The sequence below is a fragment of the Chiroxiphia lanceolata genome, chromosome 1 (assembly GCF_009829145.1).
Source record: "Chiroxiphia lanceolata isolate bChiLan1 chromosome 1, bChiLan1.pri, whole genome shotgun sequence".
NCBI classification, from domain to species: Eukaryota; Metazoa; Chordata; class Aves; order Passeriformes; family Pipridae; genus Chiroxiphia; species Chiroxiphia lanceolata.
The window spans coordinates 1,490,509-1,512,442 of NC_045637.1; the positions used below are offsets into that span (position 1 = coordinate 1,490,509).

Sequence of the window (21,934 nt, forward strand, 5' to 3'; positions counted from 1 at the left end):
CAAACCCCTAAAAAACCCCCATTCCCCCGAAAAAGCCAAATCACCTCCCAAAAAAAAAATCACCCCCCCCCCCCCAAAAAAAAAAGGCCAAATCAGCCCAAAAAGTGCGGGGCCGGGGTTGGGGAAAAGGGGGTGGGAAAGGGGTTGTCGAGGGGAGGTGGGGCGGCTTTGGGAGCAGCGGGATGGGCGCTTGGGATGCGGGATGCGGGGTTGGGAAGGAGGTGCCGGGGGTGGGGGTGGTGGTGGTGGTGGAGGGGGGAGTTGTCCCACCGTCCTCCCGCCGCCGCCCCCCCTTTTCCCTAGCGGCTCCCTAATTTCGGGCGGATGAAATGGAGGCCCGGAGGAAACGGCAATCACACATGGCCGGAAAGAGCTCAGAAAGGAATTTCGAAAAAAAAAAAAAAAAGCAGGATCTTGGAGAAAGGCAAACCCCGAGCGAGAGAGGAGAGGAAAAAAAAGGCGGCCGAGGGTGACATCTAGAGGAATTCCGCGTGGGAACAGGATTTGGGGGGGGATCCAACACCCCCATCCAACCCCGGGATGGGGCTGCCTGCGTGGAAAAGCGGTTGGGTTTGGGGTTTTTGGGGGGATAAAAGGGTTAAAGGAAAGCAGCTGGAAAGCGGGATAACTCCTGGTTGTCCTCGCCGTGCCGCCCATCTGGGAATGAAGCGCCGGGAAGGAGCCGGAGCGGAGTCACCGCTGTAATGAGTTTGTCCCGCCTCAGCTGGGGGGGGGGGAGAAAAGGGTTGGGAAGCGCCGTGGGGGGAAAAAAAACACCTGGAGAGAGGGGGAAAAAAAGGGAATAGGGATCGGCGTCACAGCTTTTACCCCCTGAGGGTCTGGGCTGGGAAGCAGGGAGAGATCCCACCTTTCCACTGCCTGCGAACCTCCCCTTTCCGAAAGAATCCGGGGATACGCGGAGGTGAAAACGAGCTTGGGAAGGGGGTTTTGTTTTCCTTGTTTTATCCATGAATTCCTTTCTGTTTTCCCGCTCCTCTGGAGCAGAAGGAGCTTTGGGTCAAGGTCAGAAGCAGCAGAGGTGGTGCCTTCTTGTGTTTGGGTTTTCCATGTCCAGGCAAATCCCGTTTTGGAGCCCCCTGTTCCATCTGGGAACTGAACATCCTGAGGGAGCATCGGAATAGGAGGTGGTTTTTCCACAGGGAACTGGGTTTTGGCTCCTCATGTCCATCCAAAACCTGTGGGAGGAGAAGGAATGTTCTGTTTTAAGTGTCACCGGTTTGAGCGTCTCCGGAGCGAAGCCGTAAGGAAGGAATTCCCAAAGTAAAGCACGCTACGGATCCCTGGAAGGGGCAGAGGAACTGGAGACTCCCTGGGGCCTCCAGGTGTTCCCCAAAGGACCCAAAATTCATGGTGATCCTGGAAAACTCTGGAATGACTTTTCCATGGAGGTCAGAGGAGGTGTTGGGACATCGTGGAGCTGCTGGGAAGGAAGAGTCATGGATCCATCGGGAGGTGCCAATAAACACAGAGGAGCTTCAGCTGGAAAAATTGATCCCAGGAGGAATTAAGGAAGTTTAATTTCCTCTGTGACCTCTGATAACCCAGAGGAAAACTTCCTGTGGATCCTTGGAAGGGGCAGAGGAACTGGAGACTCCCTGGGGCCTCCAGGTGTTCCCCAAAGGACCCAAAATTCGTGGTGGTCCTGGAAAACCCTGGGATGACTCTTCCATGGAGGTCAGAGGAGGTGTTGGGACATCGTGGAGCTGCTGGGAAGGAAGAGTCATGGATCCATCAGGAGGTGCCAATAAACACAGAGGACCTTCAACTGGAAAAATTGATCCCAGGAGGAATTAAGGAAGTTTAATTTCCTCTGTGACCTCTGATAACCCAAAGGACAAAATCCTATGGATCCCTGGAAGGGGCAGAGGAAATGGAGACTCCCCTGGGGCCTCCAGGAATACCGGTGTCCCAAAATTCATGGTTCTTCTGGAAAACTCTGGGATGACTCTTCCATGGAGGTCAGAGGAAGGGTTAGGACATTGGAGCTGCTGGGAAGGAAGAGTCATGGATTCACCAGGATCCATCAGGAGGTGCCAATAAACATGGAGGAGCTTCAACTGGAAAAATTGATCCCAGGAGGAATTAAGGAAGTTTAATTTCCTCTGTGACCTCTGATAATCCAAAGGACAAAATCCTATGGATCCCTGGAAGGGGCAGAGGAACTGGAGACTCCCCTGGGGCCTCCAGGAAAACTGGTGTCCCAAAATTCTTTGGGAAAACTTTGGGATGACTATTCCATGCAGGTCAGAGGAGGGGTTAGGACATTGCGGAGCTGCCGGGAAGGAGGAGCCATGGATTCACCAGGATCCATCAGGAGGTGCCAATAAACACGGAGGAGCTTCAGCTGGAAAAATTGATCCCAGGAGGAATTAAGGAAGTTTAATTTCCTCTGTGACCTCTGATAAACCAAAGGAAAACTTCCTGTGGGTCCCTGGAAGGGGCAGAGGAACTGGAGACTCCCTGGGGCCTCCAGGTGTTCCCCAAAGGACCCAAAATTCGTGGTGGTCCTGGAAAACTCTGGGATGACTCTTCCATGGAGGTCAGAGGAGGTGTTGGGACATCGTGGAGGAACCATGGATTCCCCAGGTCCTGCAAGGTGGGAATGTTGGGGCTGTAACTGCACTAAACTGGGACAAATCCAGATCCCTGGATCAACACGGAATCCAGGAAAAGCTCTGCCGAGCGGTGCCGGTCCAGCTGAACATCCAAACCACATTCCTAATCCAAATGTTTATCAGTGCATGGATTTGTTTCTCAACCTTTCCAAGCAGGGAAAAGTCCAAAGTGGTCGGGGAGCAAAGTTCCTCCCTCCTTCCCAACTGCAGCTGGATCCATGGGAATGTTTTCACGTGGGCAAATATTTGTGGTCTCGTGGTGGGTCGGTTGTATCCCTTGGAAATGGGAAAGGAAAAGCCACGTTCCCATTTCCGGGAGCTGATGGGGTCGTTCAGAGAATCATGGAATGGTTTGGGTTGGAAGGGAGCAGAAAGATCATGGAATTCCAACCCTCCTTCCATGGGCAGGGACATCTCCCACTGTCCCATGTTGCTCCAGCCTGACCTTGGACACTTCCAGGGATGGGGCAGCCACAGCTTCTCTGGGAATTCCATCCCAGCCCCTCCCCACCTTCCCAGGGAAGAATTCCTTCCCAATATCCCATCTAACCCTGGGAAGCCATTCCCTGTGTCCTGTCCCTCCATCCCCATTTCATGTAAATAGGGAAAGGAGCTTTTCCTGGATCCATATTTTGGTGTAAATTAAGAGAACAGCTTTTCCTTGTTCCATATTTAGGTGTAAATTGGGAAAGGAGCTTTTCCTGGTTCCATATATTGGAAAAAAATGGGAAAACACTTTTTCCTTGTTCCATATTTTGTGGTAAATTGGGAAAACAACTTTTCCTGCTTCCATGTTTCCTGTACATAGGGAAAGGAGCTTTTCCTGATTCCATATTTTGGAAAAAATTGGGAAACCAGCTTTTCCTGGTTCCATATTTCATGTAAATAGGGAAAGGAGCTTTTCCTGGTTCCATATTTTGGAAAAAATTGGGAAAACAGCTTTTCCTGGTTCCATATTTGGGTGTAAATTGGGAAAGCACTTTTTCCTTGTTCCATATTTTGTTGTAAATTGGGAAAACAGCTTTTCCTTGTTCTGTATTTTGGTGTAAATTGGGAAATCAGCTTTTCCTGGATCCATATTTCATATAAATAAGGAAAGGAGCTTTTCCTTGTTCCATATTTTGGAGAAAATTGGGAAAACAGCTTTTCCTTGTTCCGTATTTGGGTGTAAATTGGGAAAACAGCTTTTCCTGCTTCCGTATTTTATGTAAATTAAGAAAACAGCTTTTCCTGGTCCCATATTTTGGTATAAATTTGGAAAGCAGCTTTTCCTCATTCCATATTTTGGAGAAAATTGGGAAAACAGCTTTTCCTTGTTCCATATTTTGGTATAAATTTGGAAAGCAGCTTTTCCTCATTCCATATTTTGGAGAAAATTGGGAAAACAGCTTTTCCTTGTTCCATATTTTGGTGTAAATTGGGAAAACAGTTTTTCCTGCTTCCATATTTGGGTGTAAATTGGGAAAGCAACTTTTCCCGAGGCTGGATTTTGTGGGAGTGGTGGATCCAAGACTTCCCTGGCTTCAAACTGAGCTTTTCCTCGGGCTGTGCCGAATTAATTGGAATTCAGAGCAGCTCATTCATGCCAAGCACCGGACTCCTTGTGCCAGGAAAAGGGAGGGAAGGAGCAGCTGGAAGTGGAGGAGGATCCTCTTGGCAATTCCCGGGAATTTAAAGCCGTTATGAAACTCTGGGTGGGATTTGGGATCAGTTGGAGCTGATCCCAAAGGGAGGAGATCTGTCATCTCTGCCCTCCTCATTCCCAGCCTCTTCCCACACATCCGAAACTTGGAAAAAATAGAGGATTTGGGGTTTTTTTGGGCAGTTTTAAGGCATCAGGAGAGGATAATAAGGCCCAAACTCCCGAAATTCTTCATGTTTTTCCAGCCTTTTCCACCATCCTCCCAAAGGAGTTTGATCCCACAAGCTGCTTCTTCCCATATTCCACTTGAAAACGCCACGAAACACCAGAAATAATTTCCTAAATCTCCTTTTCCGAGCAGGGAAATCCTGGATTTGTCCCAGGGATGAGATTTGAGCAGAGCCAGGACAGGCAGAGCTCCCCAGGTTCTCCGGGAAGTGAAGTATCCCAAGGGAAAGCTGCTGTTTTAAAGGATTGCAGGTGGATATCAGTTGCTTTTCCCAAGTTTCCACGATGGGAGCGTTCCAAGGAAACGTTGTCGTGCTGCTCCAGCTCCTTGGATCGGGTTTTTTCTTCCCCAAATCGTTCCCAAAAGACTTTTAGGCTGGATTTTGATCTCCTTTGCAGACTTGAGGTTCTGCTGCTCTTTGTCTCTGGGCTTTATTCCCTCAGGGAAGAAGGAAATGACTTGGAAAAGAAATTCCTGAAGGATTTTTTTTCTTTTTTTTCACCACCACGACTTTGGAGCTCCAGGACTGGTTTTCCTGGAAAATATCCTGAACTGTCGCAGGGAAAGCGGGAGAAATGAGGAATCCTGAGGCTGAGGTGTGGAATTAAAGATTCTTTGTGGGAGGTGGTCCTATGGATCGGCAGGAAAACCTCCCCCTCGTGCCCGGGGGCGGGATGTGGGATGACACCGGGGCTGGGATGGGGAAAGTTGGGATAGCTGGATAAGGCTGGGAAAGGGACAGGGGATAGCTGGAATAGCCCAGGCTGGAGACAGGGAATGGAGATAGATGGATCAGGCTCCAATAGGGACAGGAGATCATGGAATCCTGGAATGGTTTGGGTTGGAAGGGAGCGGAAATATCGTGGAATTCTGACCCCTGCCATGGGCAGGGACACCTCCCACTTTCCCAGGTTGCTCCAACCTGGTCTGGGACATTTCCAGGGATGGAGCAGCCACAGCTTCTCTGGGAATTCCATCCCAGCACTTGGGTCTCGGTTGGATCGTTGTGCCAAGATTTCAGGGAGACACGTCAGGGAGATGTGGGAAAACTGGTGAGAATCCTGACGGAAGCGGAAAATCCAAAGAGTGAAGGTTTCAAACACGTCACCGGAGCGGGCCCAGGGTCAGGGGTCATTCCCCGTGCCCTTTTCCTGGAGGATTGGGAATAAAAATATCTGGAGCTGAGTGACCAGGTCCCTCCTGTGCCAGCACTGCCCAGGGCTTGGATTCATGGGATGTGATCCTTCTCCTTTTTCCTTCTCCTTTTTCCTTCTCCTTTTCCTTTTCCCCTCACCACCCTCCCAGCCAAGAATTCCTTCCCAATATTCCATCTTACCCTCTGGCAGTGGGAAGCCATTCCCTGTGTCCTGTCCCTCCATCCCTTGTCCCAAGTCCCTCTCCAGCTCTCCTGAGAGCCCCTTTAGGCCCTGGGAGGGGCTCCAAGGTTTCCCTGGAGCTTCCCTTCTCCAGGCTGGACATTCCCAGCTCTCCCAGTCTCCATTATTTGGAGGACACTTGGAGAAACAACCGAGGCCAGAAGAGGGAAATCCAGTCCCCCCCTTTCTGTTCAGGACTGTAAATAAATCCAGTATTCCGGATAATTGTGTGGGTTGGCCTCTGGCACACGGGGTGTAAGGACCTTTTTTGGGATAACAGTCATGGAAGAAATGCTTCAGATCACTGGGAGATGGGGACACCTGGACCAGGCTGGGCTGGGGACAGGGAATGGGGGCAGGTGTAAGAAAAATTCTTCTTTTAAATTTAGAAAGACAGCATAAAATCATGAAAGAAAGGATTTATTCAGCGTGCTGGGTCTAGTCTCACACCGAGTTTTCAGGGAGAAAAGACCCCTTGGGCATACAACTTATACATTTTATAGTTTTACAAAATAAAACCATTTTTCAGATAAGTTTCATATATTCGTTTTTGCCTAAAAAGGGTTTCTTTTCTCTGAAAAAGAGGCTTTCCCTTCCTTCTGATTTTTTTAGGCAAAAATGAGTATATTAAACTTATCTGAAAAATGGTGGGATTTTGTGAAACTAAAGAATGTATGGAATTTAAATCCAAAGGGTCTTTCTCCCCAAAAAGCTCGGTGTGAGACTGGACCCAGCGCGCTGAATAAATTCTTTCTTTTTGTTTCACGAGTTTTTGCAGTCTTTGTAAATTTAAAAGAGGAATTTTTCCCACAGGTGAGAGCTGAACCAGGCTGGGCTGGGGACGTGGGATGGGCTGGATGGGGTTGTGGAAGGAACAAGGTTTGGGCACAGTTAGACCGGGCTGGGCTGGGAACAGACACTGCGATCGGGGTGACCAGGCTGACATGGGCACAAGGGACAGTTGGCCCGGGCTGTGCTGGGCTTGGGCTCGGGCTCGGGCTCGGGCTCGGGCTCAGGCCTAGGCCCAGGCCTAGGCCCGCCTTAGGCCGCGCCGTCCCGGCGCCGTTGCCGGGCAACGGCCGCGCGCGCCACGTGATCGCTCTCGAGGCGCTCACGTGACCTCGGGGCGGCGCCGGTTGATGACGTCACGGCGGGGAGCGGTACCGGGATGGCGGAACGGGAACGGCTGTGCCGGGAAATCCGAGCGCTCCAAGGTATGGGAATACCGGGAATACCGGGGATGGGAACGGCTGTGCCGGGAAATCCGAGCACTCCAGGGTATGAGAATACCGGCAATAGCCGGGAATACCGGGGATGGGAACGGCTGTTGCCGGGAAATCTGAGCGCTCCAAGGTATGGGAATAGGCGGGAATAGTCGGGAATGCCGGGAATACCGGGGATGGGAATGGTTGTGTGGGGAAATCCGAGCTCTCCAGGGTATGGGAATACCGGGGATGGGAACGGCTGTGCCGGGAAATCCGAGTGCTCTAAGCTATGGGAATGCCGGGAATAGCCAGGAATGGATCCGAGTCCTGCGGGAGGAACGGGGGATTGGGGAGGAACCGGAGAGGATCCCAGATTCCCAGATTGGGAAGGGGAAGGGCTGGGCAGCGCCCAAAGGGTGATGGAAATGGAGAGGGAGGGGAGCCAGGAGTGCTGAGAAAAGGGGGAAGGGGTCCAGGAATGCTGGGAGAAGGGGGGAAGGGAGACGATCCAGGAGTGCTGGGAGAAAAGGGGAGAGGATCCAGGAGCGTTGGGAGAAGATGGGAAAGGACTCAGGAGTACTGGGAGAAGGAGAAGGAGGGAGAGGACCCAGGAGTTTTGGGAGAAGAGGGAAGTGACACAAGAATGCCGGGAGAAGGGGGGAAGGGAAAGGAGAGGATCCAGGAATGTTGGGAGAAGAGGGAAAGGGACCCAGGAGTGCGAGAAAAAAGAGGAAGAGGACCCAGGAATGCTGGGAAGAGAGTGCTGGGAGAAGGAAGGAGAGGATCCAGGAGTGCTGGGAGAAGGAGGGAGGAGAAGGAAGAGGATGCATGAGTTGTGGGAGAAGAGGGAAGTGATCCAGGAGTGCTTGGAGAAGGGGGAAAGAGAAGGGGAAGGGAGAAGATCCAGGAGTTCTGGGAAAAGACAGGAAAGGACCCAGGAGTGCTGGGAGAAGGGGGAAAGGGAGAGGATCCAGGGGTGTTGGGAGAAGGGGGAAAGGGAAGGGAGAGGATCCAGGAATTCTGGGAGAAGGGGGAAAGGGGAGGGAGAAGATCTGGGAGTACTGAGAGAAGAGGGAAATGACCAGGAATGTTGGGAGAAGGGAGAAGCGGAAGGGAGAGGATCCAGGAATGTTGGGAGAAGACAGGAAAGGATCCAGGAGTGCTGGGAGAAGAAGGAAGGGGAAGGATCCAGGAGTTCTGGGAGAACAGGGAAGTGAAGCAGGAATGCCGGGAGAAGATGGGAAAGGACCCAGGAGTTCTGGGAGAAGGAGTGAGGAGAAGGGAGAGGATCCAGGAGTGTTGGGAGAAGGGGGAAAGGGAAGGAAGTGGATCCAGGAATTCTGGGAGAAGAGGGAAATGGAGAGGATCCGGGAGTGTTGGGAGAAGGGGTAAGGGAAGGAAGAGGATCCAGGAGTTCGGGGAGAAGAGGGAAAGGGAGAAGATCCAGGAGTGTTGGGAGAAGGGGGAAAGGGAAGGAAGAGGATCCAGGAGTTCTGGGAGAAGGGGGAAAGGGAGCAGAGCCAGGAATGCCGAGGGAGGGAACAGAGCCCACGGAGCATTGAGGGGGGTTGGAATTCCCACCCTGCTGCTCCCTGCAGGATCTGGGATCCCCCTGGCTTTGGGAAGGGGGTGTTCCCTGTTCCCTGGGCCCTCCATCCCTTCATCCTCAGCATGGAAGGGATGTATCCGTGGGATCAGTGGATCCATGGGATCAGTGGATCCATGTGCTCTTCCCAAGCTCCGCAGAGCGCCGGGATTATTTTTTTAGCACCGATTCCTTCTATTTTTATCCCTGCAATTAATTTTTTCCTCGTTTGTGAGACCACAACCTCCCCTCCTCAGGATTTGGGAATTACCTCCCTCCGGGAGCTCCCACGTGGGGGAGGGAGGAGAGGCAGGAAAACACAGTCCTTGGCTTTTCCAGGAGGAATGTGCTGACTCTGCTCCTCCGGCAGCTCCGGAGGAGGAGGAGGAGGAAAAACTTCCCTGCCTGAAGTGCCAGGCTTCAAAATCCTTTGGGAATCACTCCTGGGAAAGGTTTTCTCAACACTGAGGCCAAACAAAGGAAGAACCTCTGGAATGAACAGGGATTTATGATCCAAGTGGTTTTTTTTTTTTTAGTGGATCGAAGCGCTGGGAAGGGGTGGTGGATTCCAGAGGGATTCAGCAGCAAAGTCTTGGAGTTTTTCCTTGAAGGGAACGGAGCTGGGAAGGGGCTGGAGCACCAGGAATGGCTGAGGGAGCTGGAGGGGCTCATCCCGGAGAAAAGAGGGATTGGGGGGACCTCTCTGACGGGAGGGGGGAGCCAGGTGGGATTTGGGATCACTCCCAGGGACCAAGGGACAGGACGAGAGGGAACAGCCTCAAGTTGTGCCAGGGGAGGGTCAGGTGGGATACTGGGAAAATTCCTTCCTGGAGAGGGTTGTAAAGCATGGGAAGAGGTTGCCTGGAGTCACCATTCCTGAGGGGAATTATCCCTGTGGATGTGGCACTGGAGGACATGGGTCAGGGGTGGCCTTGGAAGCGCTGTGGGAATGTTGGACTCCGTGGGCTCGGAGGGGTTTTCCAACCTCAACGATCCTGGGTTTGTGTTTGGGAATGGCAGGAGGGACAGGACACAGGGAATGGCTTCCCAGGGTTAGATGGGATATTGGGAAGGAATTTTTGGCTGGGAGGGTGGTGAGGGGCTGGGATGGCATTCCCAGAGAAGCTGTGGCTGCCCCATCCCTGGAAGTGTCCCAGACCAGGAACACTTGGGAACAACCTGGGATAGTGGGAGATGTCCCTGCCCATGGAAGGCGATGGAATTCCGTGATCTTTCCTCTCCCTTCCCACCCAAACCATTCCACGATTCCATGACTTTTCCTTCCGCCGTGGCTTATCCAAACCCAAGTGGGAGCCTGTCGTGATTCCGGCTCCCAAATTCCCGCGGGATCAAGGGATTCACAACCCTCTGTCTCCTCCTTCCCAGGTCTCATCAACAGCCACAGGAACATCCATGGGGATGCTCCGCGACCGCTTCCAACGGCACCTCCCAGGTGGAACAACCCCCGGAGCACCACCTACGGCCGGAGGGGAGCGTTTTCCAGGAATTTCCAAGCTCCCAGGAATTTCCACCCACGCCAGACTCACTCGTGGAGGAAGAAATACTCCCTGGACAACCGGCTGCCGGGATCGACCTCCGAGGTTGGAAGCGCTTCCGGCACATCCCGGGTTTTCGGGAACAACGGGGACAACCCGGCTCCGGAGCCTCCGGAATCGTCGCCGGAGAGACATGTGGATTTCACCACGGATGGGAACATCGTTGTGGGCATCCAGGTGCCACAGAGGGCTGGAGATGCGGGAGCTTCCGGGGAGTTTTCCGGGCAGGAAGCGGCGGTGGCTCCTTCGGGCAATGGGAAAAGTATCCCGGAATCTCCGTACCCGGAAGAGAGAAGACCTTCCCTGTCCATATCCTTTAGTTCCACATCCAGGACCGTGTGTCTGCCCGGAAGTGTGGCTGGAAGCAGCTTTTCCCCCTCTGGAAGCGGCAGCGAAAGCGCCGTGACGCTGAAATCGGAGCCGCAGGAGCCTTTGGAATTTCCGGGTCAGGAGCCGGCCGGGAATTCGGGACGGATCAAAACGGAACCGCCGTCTCCGGGGCAGAGCTGCGAGGAAGTCAAGGACGCTTCCCTGCTCCCCAAACTCTTTGGGAATGCCAAGGATGCTTCCCTACTCCCCAAACTCTTTGGGAATGCCAAGGTGCCCTCTCCGCCCGCTCAGCTCGGGGTGACTTCAGGGAAGAGCAGGTTTCCCATCATTCCCAAGTCTCCCGTCTCCAGCAAATCCCCGAAATTCCGCAAGAACAACTACACCTGGGTGGCAAATCCCGGGAAAAGCTGCCGGCTGGTGAGGAGGTGGGGGAGCCCCCGAGCCGAGAATTCCAGGAAAGGCCTCGGGGGGGGCGGAAAGAGGAGCCAAAACATCCCCCCGGGCGGATTTGGGAGCGAAGGCGAAAAAATCGGGATTGCAATCCAAGCTGGGAGGGGTCTCTCCCAGCAAATACAAGTGGAAAGCCTCCAGCCTGCCGGCCCTGCCTTCCACTTCCAAGTCGGCATTCCGCTGGAGGTGCGAGGATCAGAGGAAGCCTCCCGACATTCCGTGTCCTGGAAGTGCTCTCGTGGCTCCGAGCGCCGCTTCCGTGGGTCTCGGAGCGGGGAAATCCTTTGGAGAGGTCCCGCTATCCACTTATAAAGTGAAGAGTCGGACCAAGATCATCAAGAGGAAAGGGAACGTGGGGTGAGTTCGGGGGGTTTTTCCGGGCGCCGTCGGAAAATGCCGGTTGGATTTTGTGTCCGCGGGTTTCGTGGGAGTTGCGGCTGTGGAATTCCGACGAATTTTAGGGTTTATGTATTTGGAATTTATATGTTTTATAGAATTTATATATATAGAATCCTGGAATGGTTTGGGTGGGAAGGGAGCTTAAAGATCATGGAATTCCAGCCCCGACACCTCCCGCTATCCCAGGTTACTCCAACCCAACCTTGGACACTTCCAGGGATGGGGCAGCCACAGCTTCTCTGGGAATTCCAACCCAGCCCCTCCTCGCCCTCCCAGCCAAGACTTCCTTCCCAATATCCCATCTAACCCTGGGAAACCATTCCCTGTGTGCTGTCCCTCCATCCCTTATCCCAAATCCCTCTCCAGCTCTCCTGGAGCCCCTTTAGGCCCTGGAAGGGGCTCCAAGGTCTCCCTAGATCCTTCCCTTCTCCAGGCTGGATATTCCCAACTCTCCCAACCTGTCTCCAGCCCTTGGAGCATCTCCATGGCCTCCTCCAGCAGCTCCACATCCTTCTGCTGTTGGGAATCCACAGTTGGATCCTGTGATTCCCCGAGGTCTCCGACACCTCCTCTCTCAGCACAGGAAACCGCATTTTGTTGGATTTATTTTCCAATTCCCATAAAATTGTGTTTGGGGCTTGGGAAGAACAGAAGTGTCTTGGATCATTGTCTGTCCCTCTAAAGCCCTGGGATGGAGCAGGAATGGGAGATGAGCTCAGGATTCCGGGAAGAAGCACCGTCCATGGTGTTTTCCTGCCTGTGTTCTTTCCACCTGGAAAACTGCTCTTGGTGATGCAGTAATCCATGGAATGGACTGGGAATCTGGTGCCTGGATTCCTGCTCCTGTTTTCCAGCTCCTCTGCTCAGTGTTTTCCCACAGGTTTCCATCCTTGCCTTTCCCTTGTTTTGCTGGGAAAACTGGCTGTGGGTGGACTGTGCTGGAAAATCACTCTGGAACCACGTGCCTGGAAAAGCTGGGAATGTTCTGGATGTTTTTGGCAGTTGGAGACTCCCTCCTTCTTGCTAAAGTCCAGCAGGACCAGGAGAGGGATCATGGATCATCCCCCTGTGCTGGGCACTGAGGAGGCACCTGAAATCCTGGGATTTTGGGGTTCCCAGGTCCAGGATCTTGAGGGATTGGAGCGTGTCCAGGGAAAGGAACGGAGCTGGGAAAGGGTCTGGAGCAGCAGGAGCAGCTGAGGGAGCTGGGGGGGCTCATCCTGGAGAAAAGGGGGATCAGGGGGGACCTTCCTGCTCCTTACAATTCCCTGACAGGAGGGGGGAACTGGGTGGGATTTGGGATCACTCCCAGGGAACAAGGAATGGGACGAGAGGAAACGGCCTCAAGCCGAGCCGGAGGAGGTTTAGTGGGATATTGGGAAAAATTCCTTCCTGGAAAGGGTGATCAGGCACTGGCACAGGCTGCCCTGGAGGGATTGAACATCCCTGTGGATGTGACACTTGGGGACATGGATCAGGGGTGGCCTTGGAATGCTGTGGGAATGATTGGACTTGATCTCAGAGCTCTTTTCCAACTGAAATGATTCCACAATTCCCTGATTCTATGATTCCATCCCTCACATCCGTTGGTCAGAAAGCAACGTGTGAGTTTGGCTCTCAAATTCCTCCTTCTCCGGCTGTTCTTTGCCAGAAATTCCTCCCGTTTCCCAATTTACTTGGAATTTTCCCCTCAGAGCTTCTCCCCCTTTTCCGGAGGAGCCGCGCGGTGGGATTCCAGTGTCTCCTCTTTTCCCTGGAGCTCTGGAGGTCACCTTTCCACTCCTTCCTAACCATGTGACCTTTCCCATTCCCAGTTTCCCGACGGAGAAGAAGAACATCTCGCCCGGCGCGGCCCTGAAGAGCCGCTTCCACCTCCGGAGGAAAAATTCCGTGCGGGGAAAACCGTCGGCGACTCCGAAACGCTCCTCTCCCAGGATCCTGGTCCAGGTCTCCAGGCACAGGCTCCGCAGGATTCCGGCCACCAGGAATCCACAGGGGGCCACCAAGGAAGGTAGGAACAGGCATTCCAAAGGCTCCCTGAAGTGCTTCCAAGGCTCTTGGATTTGGGAATGTGTTGTTGGGCCTGGAGCAAACTCTGAGGGGATGTTTGACTCCTCCCTTCTCCCAGATCTATCCCGGGCTTTGGCGTCTCCAGACAAAGGAATTTTCAGGCTGTTCCTTGCTTTTCATGTGGTTTTCCCGGACTTTCAGGTGTCCAATGGGAAGGTATTCCAGGAGGGAAGCGGTTGGCAGAGGCGGGAATCCATAATCTCTTCCCTGTTTCCCATTTGTGTGTCCCATTTTGGATTTCATTTGCTTAAACCTGCAATAATTAGAGGGATAACGAGTCCATTTGTTTGGGAACTGGGAATTCGCATCCCTATCCAGCTGCCTTGGGTTGGGAATTCTCAGTGCGGCGTTCGAGAGCCGCTCTGACATTCCATGGGTGTGGAATGTTGTCGGGAATGTTTGTGGCTCTGGGTTGGGTTTCGCTGTTCCGTAGGAACAATTTTGCGGACAAGAGGCTTCTCCCACCTGGAATGTGGTTGTTTTGGATGGATGTGGAGCACGTTTTCCTGGTGTGCCAGTGGGAATTGCTGGGACAGGGATTTGGATTCTGATGTGTCTCCAGAGATATTTTGGGGTTACAGTTCTTTTCCATTCCAATCACTGCTCTGGGATGTTGTATTTTCCTGGATGATGGACTTGGGACAAGGCCTGGAGCGACAGGATAACAGGGAATGACTTCCCACTGCCACAGGGTTAGATGGGATATTGGGAAGGAATTCTTGGCTGGGAGAGTGGGGAGAGGCTGGGCTGGAATTCCCAGAGAAGCTGTGGCTGCCCCATCCCTGGAAGTGTCCAAGGTCGGGTTGGAGCAACCTGGGATGGCGGGAGATGTCCCTGCCCATGGAAGGAGGGTTGGAATTCCATGATCTTTCCGCTCCCTTCCCACCCAGGATCCCTGGGAGTGACCCGGGGAGTGTCCGGGCTGAGGGTGGAAGGGCAGAGAGGAGGAACAGGCCCTGGAATGTGGGTGGAAAAGCTGGATCAGCCCCATGGATGTGGCTCCTGCTGGGACACAGCTCGGCTGGTTTCCTGTTTGTCCCGTCCAACAGGATTTTGGGATCTGAGCTTGGAATCGCTCCTCCCTTTCCCGGGTGCTCGTCCAGCTCCCGACTCTCCAATTCCCAGCTTGGATCCAAATGGATCCCGTTGATCCCATCAACGGAGCAGCTTTTCCAGCCTTGGCTTGGGATTGGAATTTCCCCCGGTGGGAATCGCTTCCCTTTAGGGATCAGGAACGGGGCAAACTGGCAGGAGTTGCCTTGGGATTCTTTGGGAATTAATTCCAAAATCCTCATTGGATTCAGGGGAATGTTTAAGAAACCCCTTGGAAATTGGAGAGTGTCCCAAATCCAGGTGGTTCCGATGGGATGGGGGAGCAGGGAAGTGTCTTTTTGTGTATTTTTGTGTCTTTTTTGGTCTTTTTCAATCTTTTTTGTGAGTTTTTGTGCCTTTTTGTGTCTTTTTGTGCCTTTTTAGTGTCTTTTTTTTGTGTCTTTTTATGTCTTTTTTGTGTCTTTTTGTGCCTTTTTAGTGTCTTTTTTTTGTGTCTTTTTATGTCTTTTTTGTGCCTTTTTGTGCCTTTTTAGTGTCTTTTTTTGTGTCTTTTTGTACCTTTTTTATGTCTTTTTGTGCCTTTTTGTGCCTTTTTATGTCTTTTTTTGTTTCTTTTGGGGTCTTTTGGTGTCTTTTTTCGTGTCTTTTAATGTGTTTTGGTGTCTTTTTGAGTTTTTATGCCTTTTTTGTGCCTTTTTGTACCTTTTTGTGCCTTTTTGTGCCTTTTTGTGCCTTTTTGTGTCTTTTAATGTCTTAATATCTTTTCATGTGTCATTTAATGTGCCTTTTGTGTGCTTTTTGTGCCTTTTGTGCCTTTTTGTGCCTTTTGGTGTCTCTTTGTGCCTTTTTTGATCTTTTTGTGTCTTTTGGTGCCTTTTTCTGTCTTTCAATGTGTCTTTTAATGTATCATTTAATGTGTCTTTTTGTGTGGTTTTTATGCCTTTTTGTTCCTTTTTCTGCCTTTTTTGTGCCTTTTTGTGTCTTTTAATGTGTCATTTAATGTCTTTTTGTGCCTTTTTTTTACCTTTTTGTGCCTTTTTATGCCTTTTTTGGTGTCTTTTTGTGCCTTTTTGTGCCTTTCAATGTCTTTTTTGTTTCTTTTTATTTCTTTTTGGGGGTTTTTTGGGTCTTTTGGTGTCTTTTGATGCCCTTTTGACCCTTTTTGTGCCTTTTGTGTCCTTTTGTGCCTTTTTGTGTCTTTTAATGTCATTTCATTTTTTGTGCCTTTTATTGCCTTCTTGTACCTTTTAATGCCTTTATTATGTCTTTTTGTGCCCTTTAATGTCTTTTTCATGTCTTTTGTGCCTTTTTTTTGCCTTTTTGTGCCTTTTCTTGTCTTTTTGTGTCTTTTTGTGCCTTTTTGTGCCTTTTAATGTCTTTTAATGTGTCATTTAATGTATCTTTTTGTACCTTTTTTGTACCTTTTTTGTACCTTTTTTGTACCTTTTTTGTACCTTTTTTGTGCCTTTTTTGTGCCTTTTTTGTGCCTTTTTTGTGCCTTTTTTGTGCCTTTTTTGTGTCTTTTTTGTTTCTTTTGGGATCTTTTGGGGTCTTTTTGTGCCTTTTTGTGTCTTTTTATGTGTCTTTTAATGTCTTTTGATGTCTTTTAATATCAATTTGTGTGCTCTTTGTGCCTTTTTCTGTCTGTTGTGTCTTTTTTGTTGCCTTTTTGTGTCCTTTAATGTGCTTTAATGTCAGGGCAGTGGCAGCTCCCTGGCCAGGGAATGACACCGCGTGTTGCACACGGGGAAAAACCGTCGGTTTTGTGGGAGAACCATCGGTTTTCCGGGAGAATCCATCCTGGAATTTGGGCCACAACAACCCCCTGCAACCCCACGGGCTGGGACAGAGCAACTGGAGAGAGAGAGGGAGCTGGGGGTGAGGATGGACAGCAGGACACAGGCCCAGGGGTGTCCAGGGGGCCAAAAAATCCAATGGATCCTGGCCTGGATCAGGAAGAGTGTGGCAGCAGGAGCAGGGAAGGGATTCTGCCCCTGTGAGGCCTCACTTGGAGTGTTGTGTCCAGCTCTGGGCCCTCAGCTCAGGAAGGACATGGAGGGGACATGGAGCAGGTGCAGAGAAGAGCAACGAGGCTGGGGAAGGGTCTGGAGCACAATTGCCATGAGGAGAGGCTGAGGGAGCTGGGGGGGCTGAACCTGGAGAGGAGGAGGCTCAGGGGAGACCTCCTCACTCTCTGCAACTCCCTGACAGGAGGGGGGAGCCGGGTGGGATTGGTCTCTTCTCCCAGGAACCAGCAGTAGGACAAGAGGGCTCAGTCTCCAGCTGTGCCAGGGGAGGTTTAGGTTGGATATTAGGAAGAAATTCTTTCCAGAGAGGGTGATCAGCCATTGGAATGAGCTGTCCAGGGAGGGGGTGGATTCTCCATCCCTGGAGGTGTTTCAGGTGAGACTGGATGTGGCATCAGTGCCATGGGCTGGGAACCACGGCGGGGTTGGATCCAGGGTTGGACTTGATGATCTCAGAGGTCTTTTCCCACCCGGCTGATCCTGCAATTCCCCGATTCTGGGAAGCACCCCCCGAGCCCAGCAGAGGGCACTCGTGCCTCTCCCATGCCCTCATCCCACCTTTTCCCGGTTATTGATGGCCTAATTTCCCCTTTATGTGAAGGGAAGCAGATACGGAGTAATTTGCAGCAATAACCTGCTAATGCCGGGCCGGTATCAAAATTCCCCTGTTCATTCCCAGTGGCAGATAAACCACTAATATATAATTATCCTTGCAAATTGGATTGTTTTAAATAACCAACAGGGCCAGAGCAAGGCAAGAGAAGAAAAAAAACCTCTCTCCCATTCCTCTGGAGTTCCTCCCCCCGCCCCCCCCCTTTCCCCTCGCTCCGTAATTGCCGCGTTCCATCAATTCTCCCCCGGCAATCCCAAATTCCAGCACGATCAACATTAAGCTTTTATTCATTGGGATGGCAAAGAGCCGGATCATTTCTCCCTCTTTCTGTTTTTTTTTTTTTTTTTTTTGCCTTAACTGGCAAAATTAATCAGGGGGAAGAAGAAGAGAAGGTTTGAAACATCTCCTCACCACCCCCCCCCTTCTGTGTGAGAGAGGTCACTCTATTGCTCAGCAGATAAGGGGGCTAATAAAAAGAAAATTGAATTACTAATGATCACCGGGAAGAGAGTCCATAAAAACCCTGGGATGGGGATGGAGGGAAAAGGGGGGGTTGGAGGGGAAAAAAAAAAAAAAAAGAGGGAATCAATTTTCCTGCTGGATGAGGTGAGCTCGTTTTGTTTTTGTTTTTTTTTTAGTTTGGCCTCGTGTTGTCGGAGATTTAATTGGAAAAAGGAGAAACAAGGGAATGAGGAGGCTGGAGGCGGGAAAATCCAGCAGGGTTTGGTTTGGGATCGTTTGGGAATGATCCAGCTGGATGGGGTTGCTTTGGAATGGTGGAGAAGGGGTTTAATGGAATTCCAAAGGACCTGGGGATCGGGGAGTATCACAGAGGTTCCTCAATGGATTTTCCCCTTCTCTGATGTCCCATTCCAGGAAGGAATTCCCAGGGCTTGCTTGGGCTGGAAGCAGGAGGTTCTCCAGGGATTTTGCCTTCTTTATATGTCTTAATTCCTGAAATATTTTGGACTGGATGGTTCCTGTTGTCTCCTGATCATGGGATGGTTTGTTTTGTGAGATCTGGTCCAAAAAAACTATGGGATGGTGGATGGGACAGGAATATTCCCAAATCTGGGAATCCACTGTGCTTTTCCCCCTCTGTAATGTCCCATTCCAGACAGGAATTCCCAGGGGTGAAAGCAGGAAGTGGGTTCTCCAGGAATTTTTCCTTCTTTACGGGTCTTAATTCCTTAAATATTTTGGGCTGGAAGCAGGAGATTCTCCAGGGATTTCTCCTTCTTTATGTGTCTCAATTCCTTAAATATTTTGGAATGGGTTGGATGGTTCCTGTTGTCTGCTGATCATGGAATGGTTTGTTTTGTGAGGTCTGGTCCAAAAAAACTGTTGGATGATGGATGGGACAGGAATATTCCCAGATCTGGGAATCCACTGTGCTTTTCTCCTTCTGTAATGTCCCATTCCAGGAAGGAATTCCCAGGTGTGGAAGCAGGAGATTCTCCAGGGATTTCTCCTTCTTTGTGTGTCTTAATTCCTTAAATATTTTGGGCTGGAAGCAGGAGGTTCTTCAGGGATTTTTCCTTCTTTATATGTCTTAATTCCTGAAATATTTTGGGTTGGATGGTTCTTGTTGTCTCCTGATCATGGAATGGTTTGTTTTGTGAGGTCTGGTCCAAAAAAACTGTGGGATGATAAATGGGACAGGAATATTCCCAAATCTAGGAATCCACTGTGCTTTTCCCCCTCTGTAATGTCCCGTTCCAGGAAGGAATTCCCAGGTATGGAAGCAGGAGATTCTCCAGGGATTTCTCCTTCTTTATGTGTCTCAATTCCTTAAATATTTTGGAATGGGTTGGATGGTTCCTGTTGTCTCCTGATCATGGAATGGTTTGTTTTATGAGGTCTGGTCCAAAAAAACTGTTGGATGATGGATGGGGCGGGAATATTCCAAAGTCTTGGAGATCCTGGACACCGACAGGGACTGGGACAACTCACACATCCCTCGGATTCCCACTAAACACAGAATTATGGATCTAGTGGAGGATCTCCTGGTTTCACAGAACTGGGAATAAAGGAAGTCTTGTGGCTTCAATTCCTGGCTCCCAGATTATCCCAGAGGTCTTGGGAAGGTTGTTTGGATTTCCCTGTGGGCAAAGTGTGGATATGGGTTGGATTTCCCTCCGGACAAGCGGGAGGGAAGTTGGGGGGATGTTCCTGGGAAACACTGGGAGCAGAGTTGGAAGGGGTTGGGAGGGACCTTAAAGACCAACTTCTTTTCCTGTGTCCCAACTCAAGCTCTGGAATTCCAAGCTTGACTCCCTTTTCCTGCTTGTCCCTGTCTCCTGGTGTGTGAGTTAAAGGAATTTTTCAGGAGCTTTTGGATTTGTCCCTGGGAGAGGTGGGTGGTTCCTCCTTCTAATTTGGAATCCTGGAACGGTTTGGGTTGGAAGGGAGCTAAAAGCTCATGGAATTCCACCCTCCTGCCATGGGCAGGGACACCTCCCACTATCCCAGGTTGCTCCAAGCCCTGTTGTTCCAGGTTGTCCTTGAACATTCCAGGGATTGGGCAGCCACAACTTCTCTGGGAATTCTATTCCAGTCCCTCTCCACCCTCTCAGGGAGGAATTTCTTCCCAATATCCCTCTAAACCTTCCCTCCTTCACCTTAAATAGCTGGGGAATGTTGGAATGATCCATCTGTGGCCATGCAATTCCATGGGCAAAGGAGGAATAACTCGGGAGCACATCCTTGTTGTATCCAATCCATCCCTTCCAGAGGCTGGTTTTGGGATTGTCCCTCTCCAAAATATTCCTTCCCTGCTCATCTTTTCCTTTCTCCTGCTCCAGTTTGGGATGAGCCAGTGATTTGTGTCACCAAATTCCCGCTCCCCCCTCTGCCGGAACCGCCTCGGGCGAACATTCCAAACGGGAGCAAATCCCGTTCGCATTCCCTTCTTCTTCCCGAGGAAAAATCCCCCTTCAGAAACTTTCCATGACTCTTTAGTGCCAGAATCACTAAAAATTCCCTAAAAATTCCCTCCCAAAAATTCCCTAAACCGTTTGTTCTTCTCCCTCTTGGCTCCACAACCGGGGATGAGTGGGCGGCTCCCGCTCGGAAAAATGCTGCCGGCAAATTTGGAAGGAACTGCTTTGCCGGACTCGTGGAGGGAGTAAACTGGGAACAAGCGAGGAGTAAGTTATGGGAGGCATCCAAATGCTCAGCTGCTGATGATTTTATGGGCACGGAGCACTCGGATCCCTCTGGCAACTTCGGGAATGTCAGCACTGGATTTTCCTTCCAACTCCACCCCCCCCCCCGTCTCTTTTTTCCTTCTCCGGCAGGAAATGTTTCCAGCGGGGTGATTCCCACTGGGACAATGCTTCCAGCGAAGAATTTGGGAAGGTTGTTTGGATTTCCCTGTGGGCAAAGTGTGGATATGGGTTGGATTTCCCTCCGGACGAGCGGGAGGGAAGTTGGGGGGATGTTCCTGGGAGACACCGGGAGCAGAGTTGGAAGGGGTTGGGAGGGACCTTAAAGACCAACTTCTTTCCCTGTGTCCCAACTCAAACTCTGGAATGTTTCCAGAGAAGCATTGTTTTTTTGTTTTTTAGGCTGGTTTTGGGTTTATTTCCCTTTTATTAGTGATTCCCACGTTATTTTACTGCTGTTGGAGACAACACCTCGGATCCCATTCCGGGCAGGTTAAACCAGTGATCCGTTCCCTCATGGAATCTCTTGGATCGTGCCCAGCTCAGGATCCCTTGGAGTCGATCCCATCTTTCCTTTGGTGTGTCATTAACCCCGTTTTCTGGAGATTTTTCCCTCAGTTTCTCCTCCCTGAGCCCAACATTCCCACCGTGCTCCGGGCAGACATCGCTGCCGTCACACACAGGTTGACTTTCCCTGGAAATCATCCCGTTGCCAGGTCTCTCTTCCCTCTGGTTTGTCCTTGGGAGCCAGGGGTGGAGCGTGGCTGCCGAGGTGGCTCCTCACTCTTCGGAGAAGTTCACATTCCTGGCTCGCTGCCGGCTCCGGTTGCGTCCGTGGGCGTCAGTAACGGTTTTGGGTTTCCGCCTTTTCCTTGGCATTCCCGGGGGACTCGTCCCGGGCTGCAAGAGGAGCCTCAGGCAGGGAGCCAGGAGTGGGAATTCTGTTTGCAGGGACCTCTTTTAGGCTGCTGGGAGCGAGGGAATGTGTCTCCGCTTAAACGGCGGCTCCGGCGTTGGGATTTGGGATCAGGGAAATCAGAGGGAACATCCCGGTGGAAACACGGCAGAGACGTGAGTTGAAGGTCTCTGGAGCGTCTCTTTTCCTGCAGAATTCCCATCTGAACACTCAGTTTGTTGTGGAATCCAAAACTTGTGGAATTCCCATCCCTGGAGTTGTCCCAGGTTTGATTGGACTCAGAGCAACCTGGGATAGGGGAAGATTTCCCAACCCGTGGCAGGGGTTTGGAATGAGATGACCTTCAAAATTCCCATCCCACCTAACCCATTCCATGATTTAATGTTGAAAATCACCCCTCAATCCCTATTTTCGGGATGTTTACCTTGATCCCTATTTTGGGATTGGGGAATTCCGTCGGTATCCAGCAGCTCTTTGGAGAATTGCCTGTTTATACACTAATAGGAAAAATATTTGACTTTGGGAATTCAGGAATTCATCCTTCCATTGGCTCTGAGCCTGGATATTTTCAGGGAAAAAATACAGGGAAAAAAGATATAGGGAATAAATACAGGAGAAAGAAATACAGGGGAATAAATACAGGAGAAAGAAATACAGGGAAAGAAATATATGGAAAAAAT

The 21,934-nt window shown here is 51.0% G+C and overlaps 1 protein-coding gene across 1 annotated transcript in view; it reads left to right on the forward strand.

Moving 5' to 3' along the window:
- The first annotated feature begins 6,976 nt into the window (after window positions 1-6,976).
- The window catches only part of LOC116794938 (zinc finger CCCH domain-containing protein 3-like), a 51,327-nt gene continuing 36,369 nt past the window's right edge, over window positions 6,977-21,934 (forward strand). Inside the window, 4 exon segments of the mRNA XM_032704170.1 lie at window positions 6,977-7,097; window positions 10,060-11,024; window positions 11,026-11,366; window positions 13,223-13,419. Coding sequence (XP_032560061.1) covers window positions 7,052-7,097; window positions 10,060-11,024; window positions 11,026-11,366; window positions 13,223-13,419 — 1,549 coding nt within the window. The 5' untranslated portion in view covers window positions 6,977-7,051.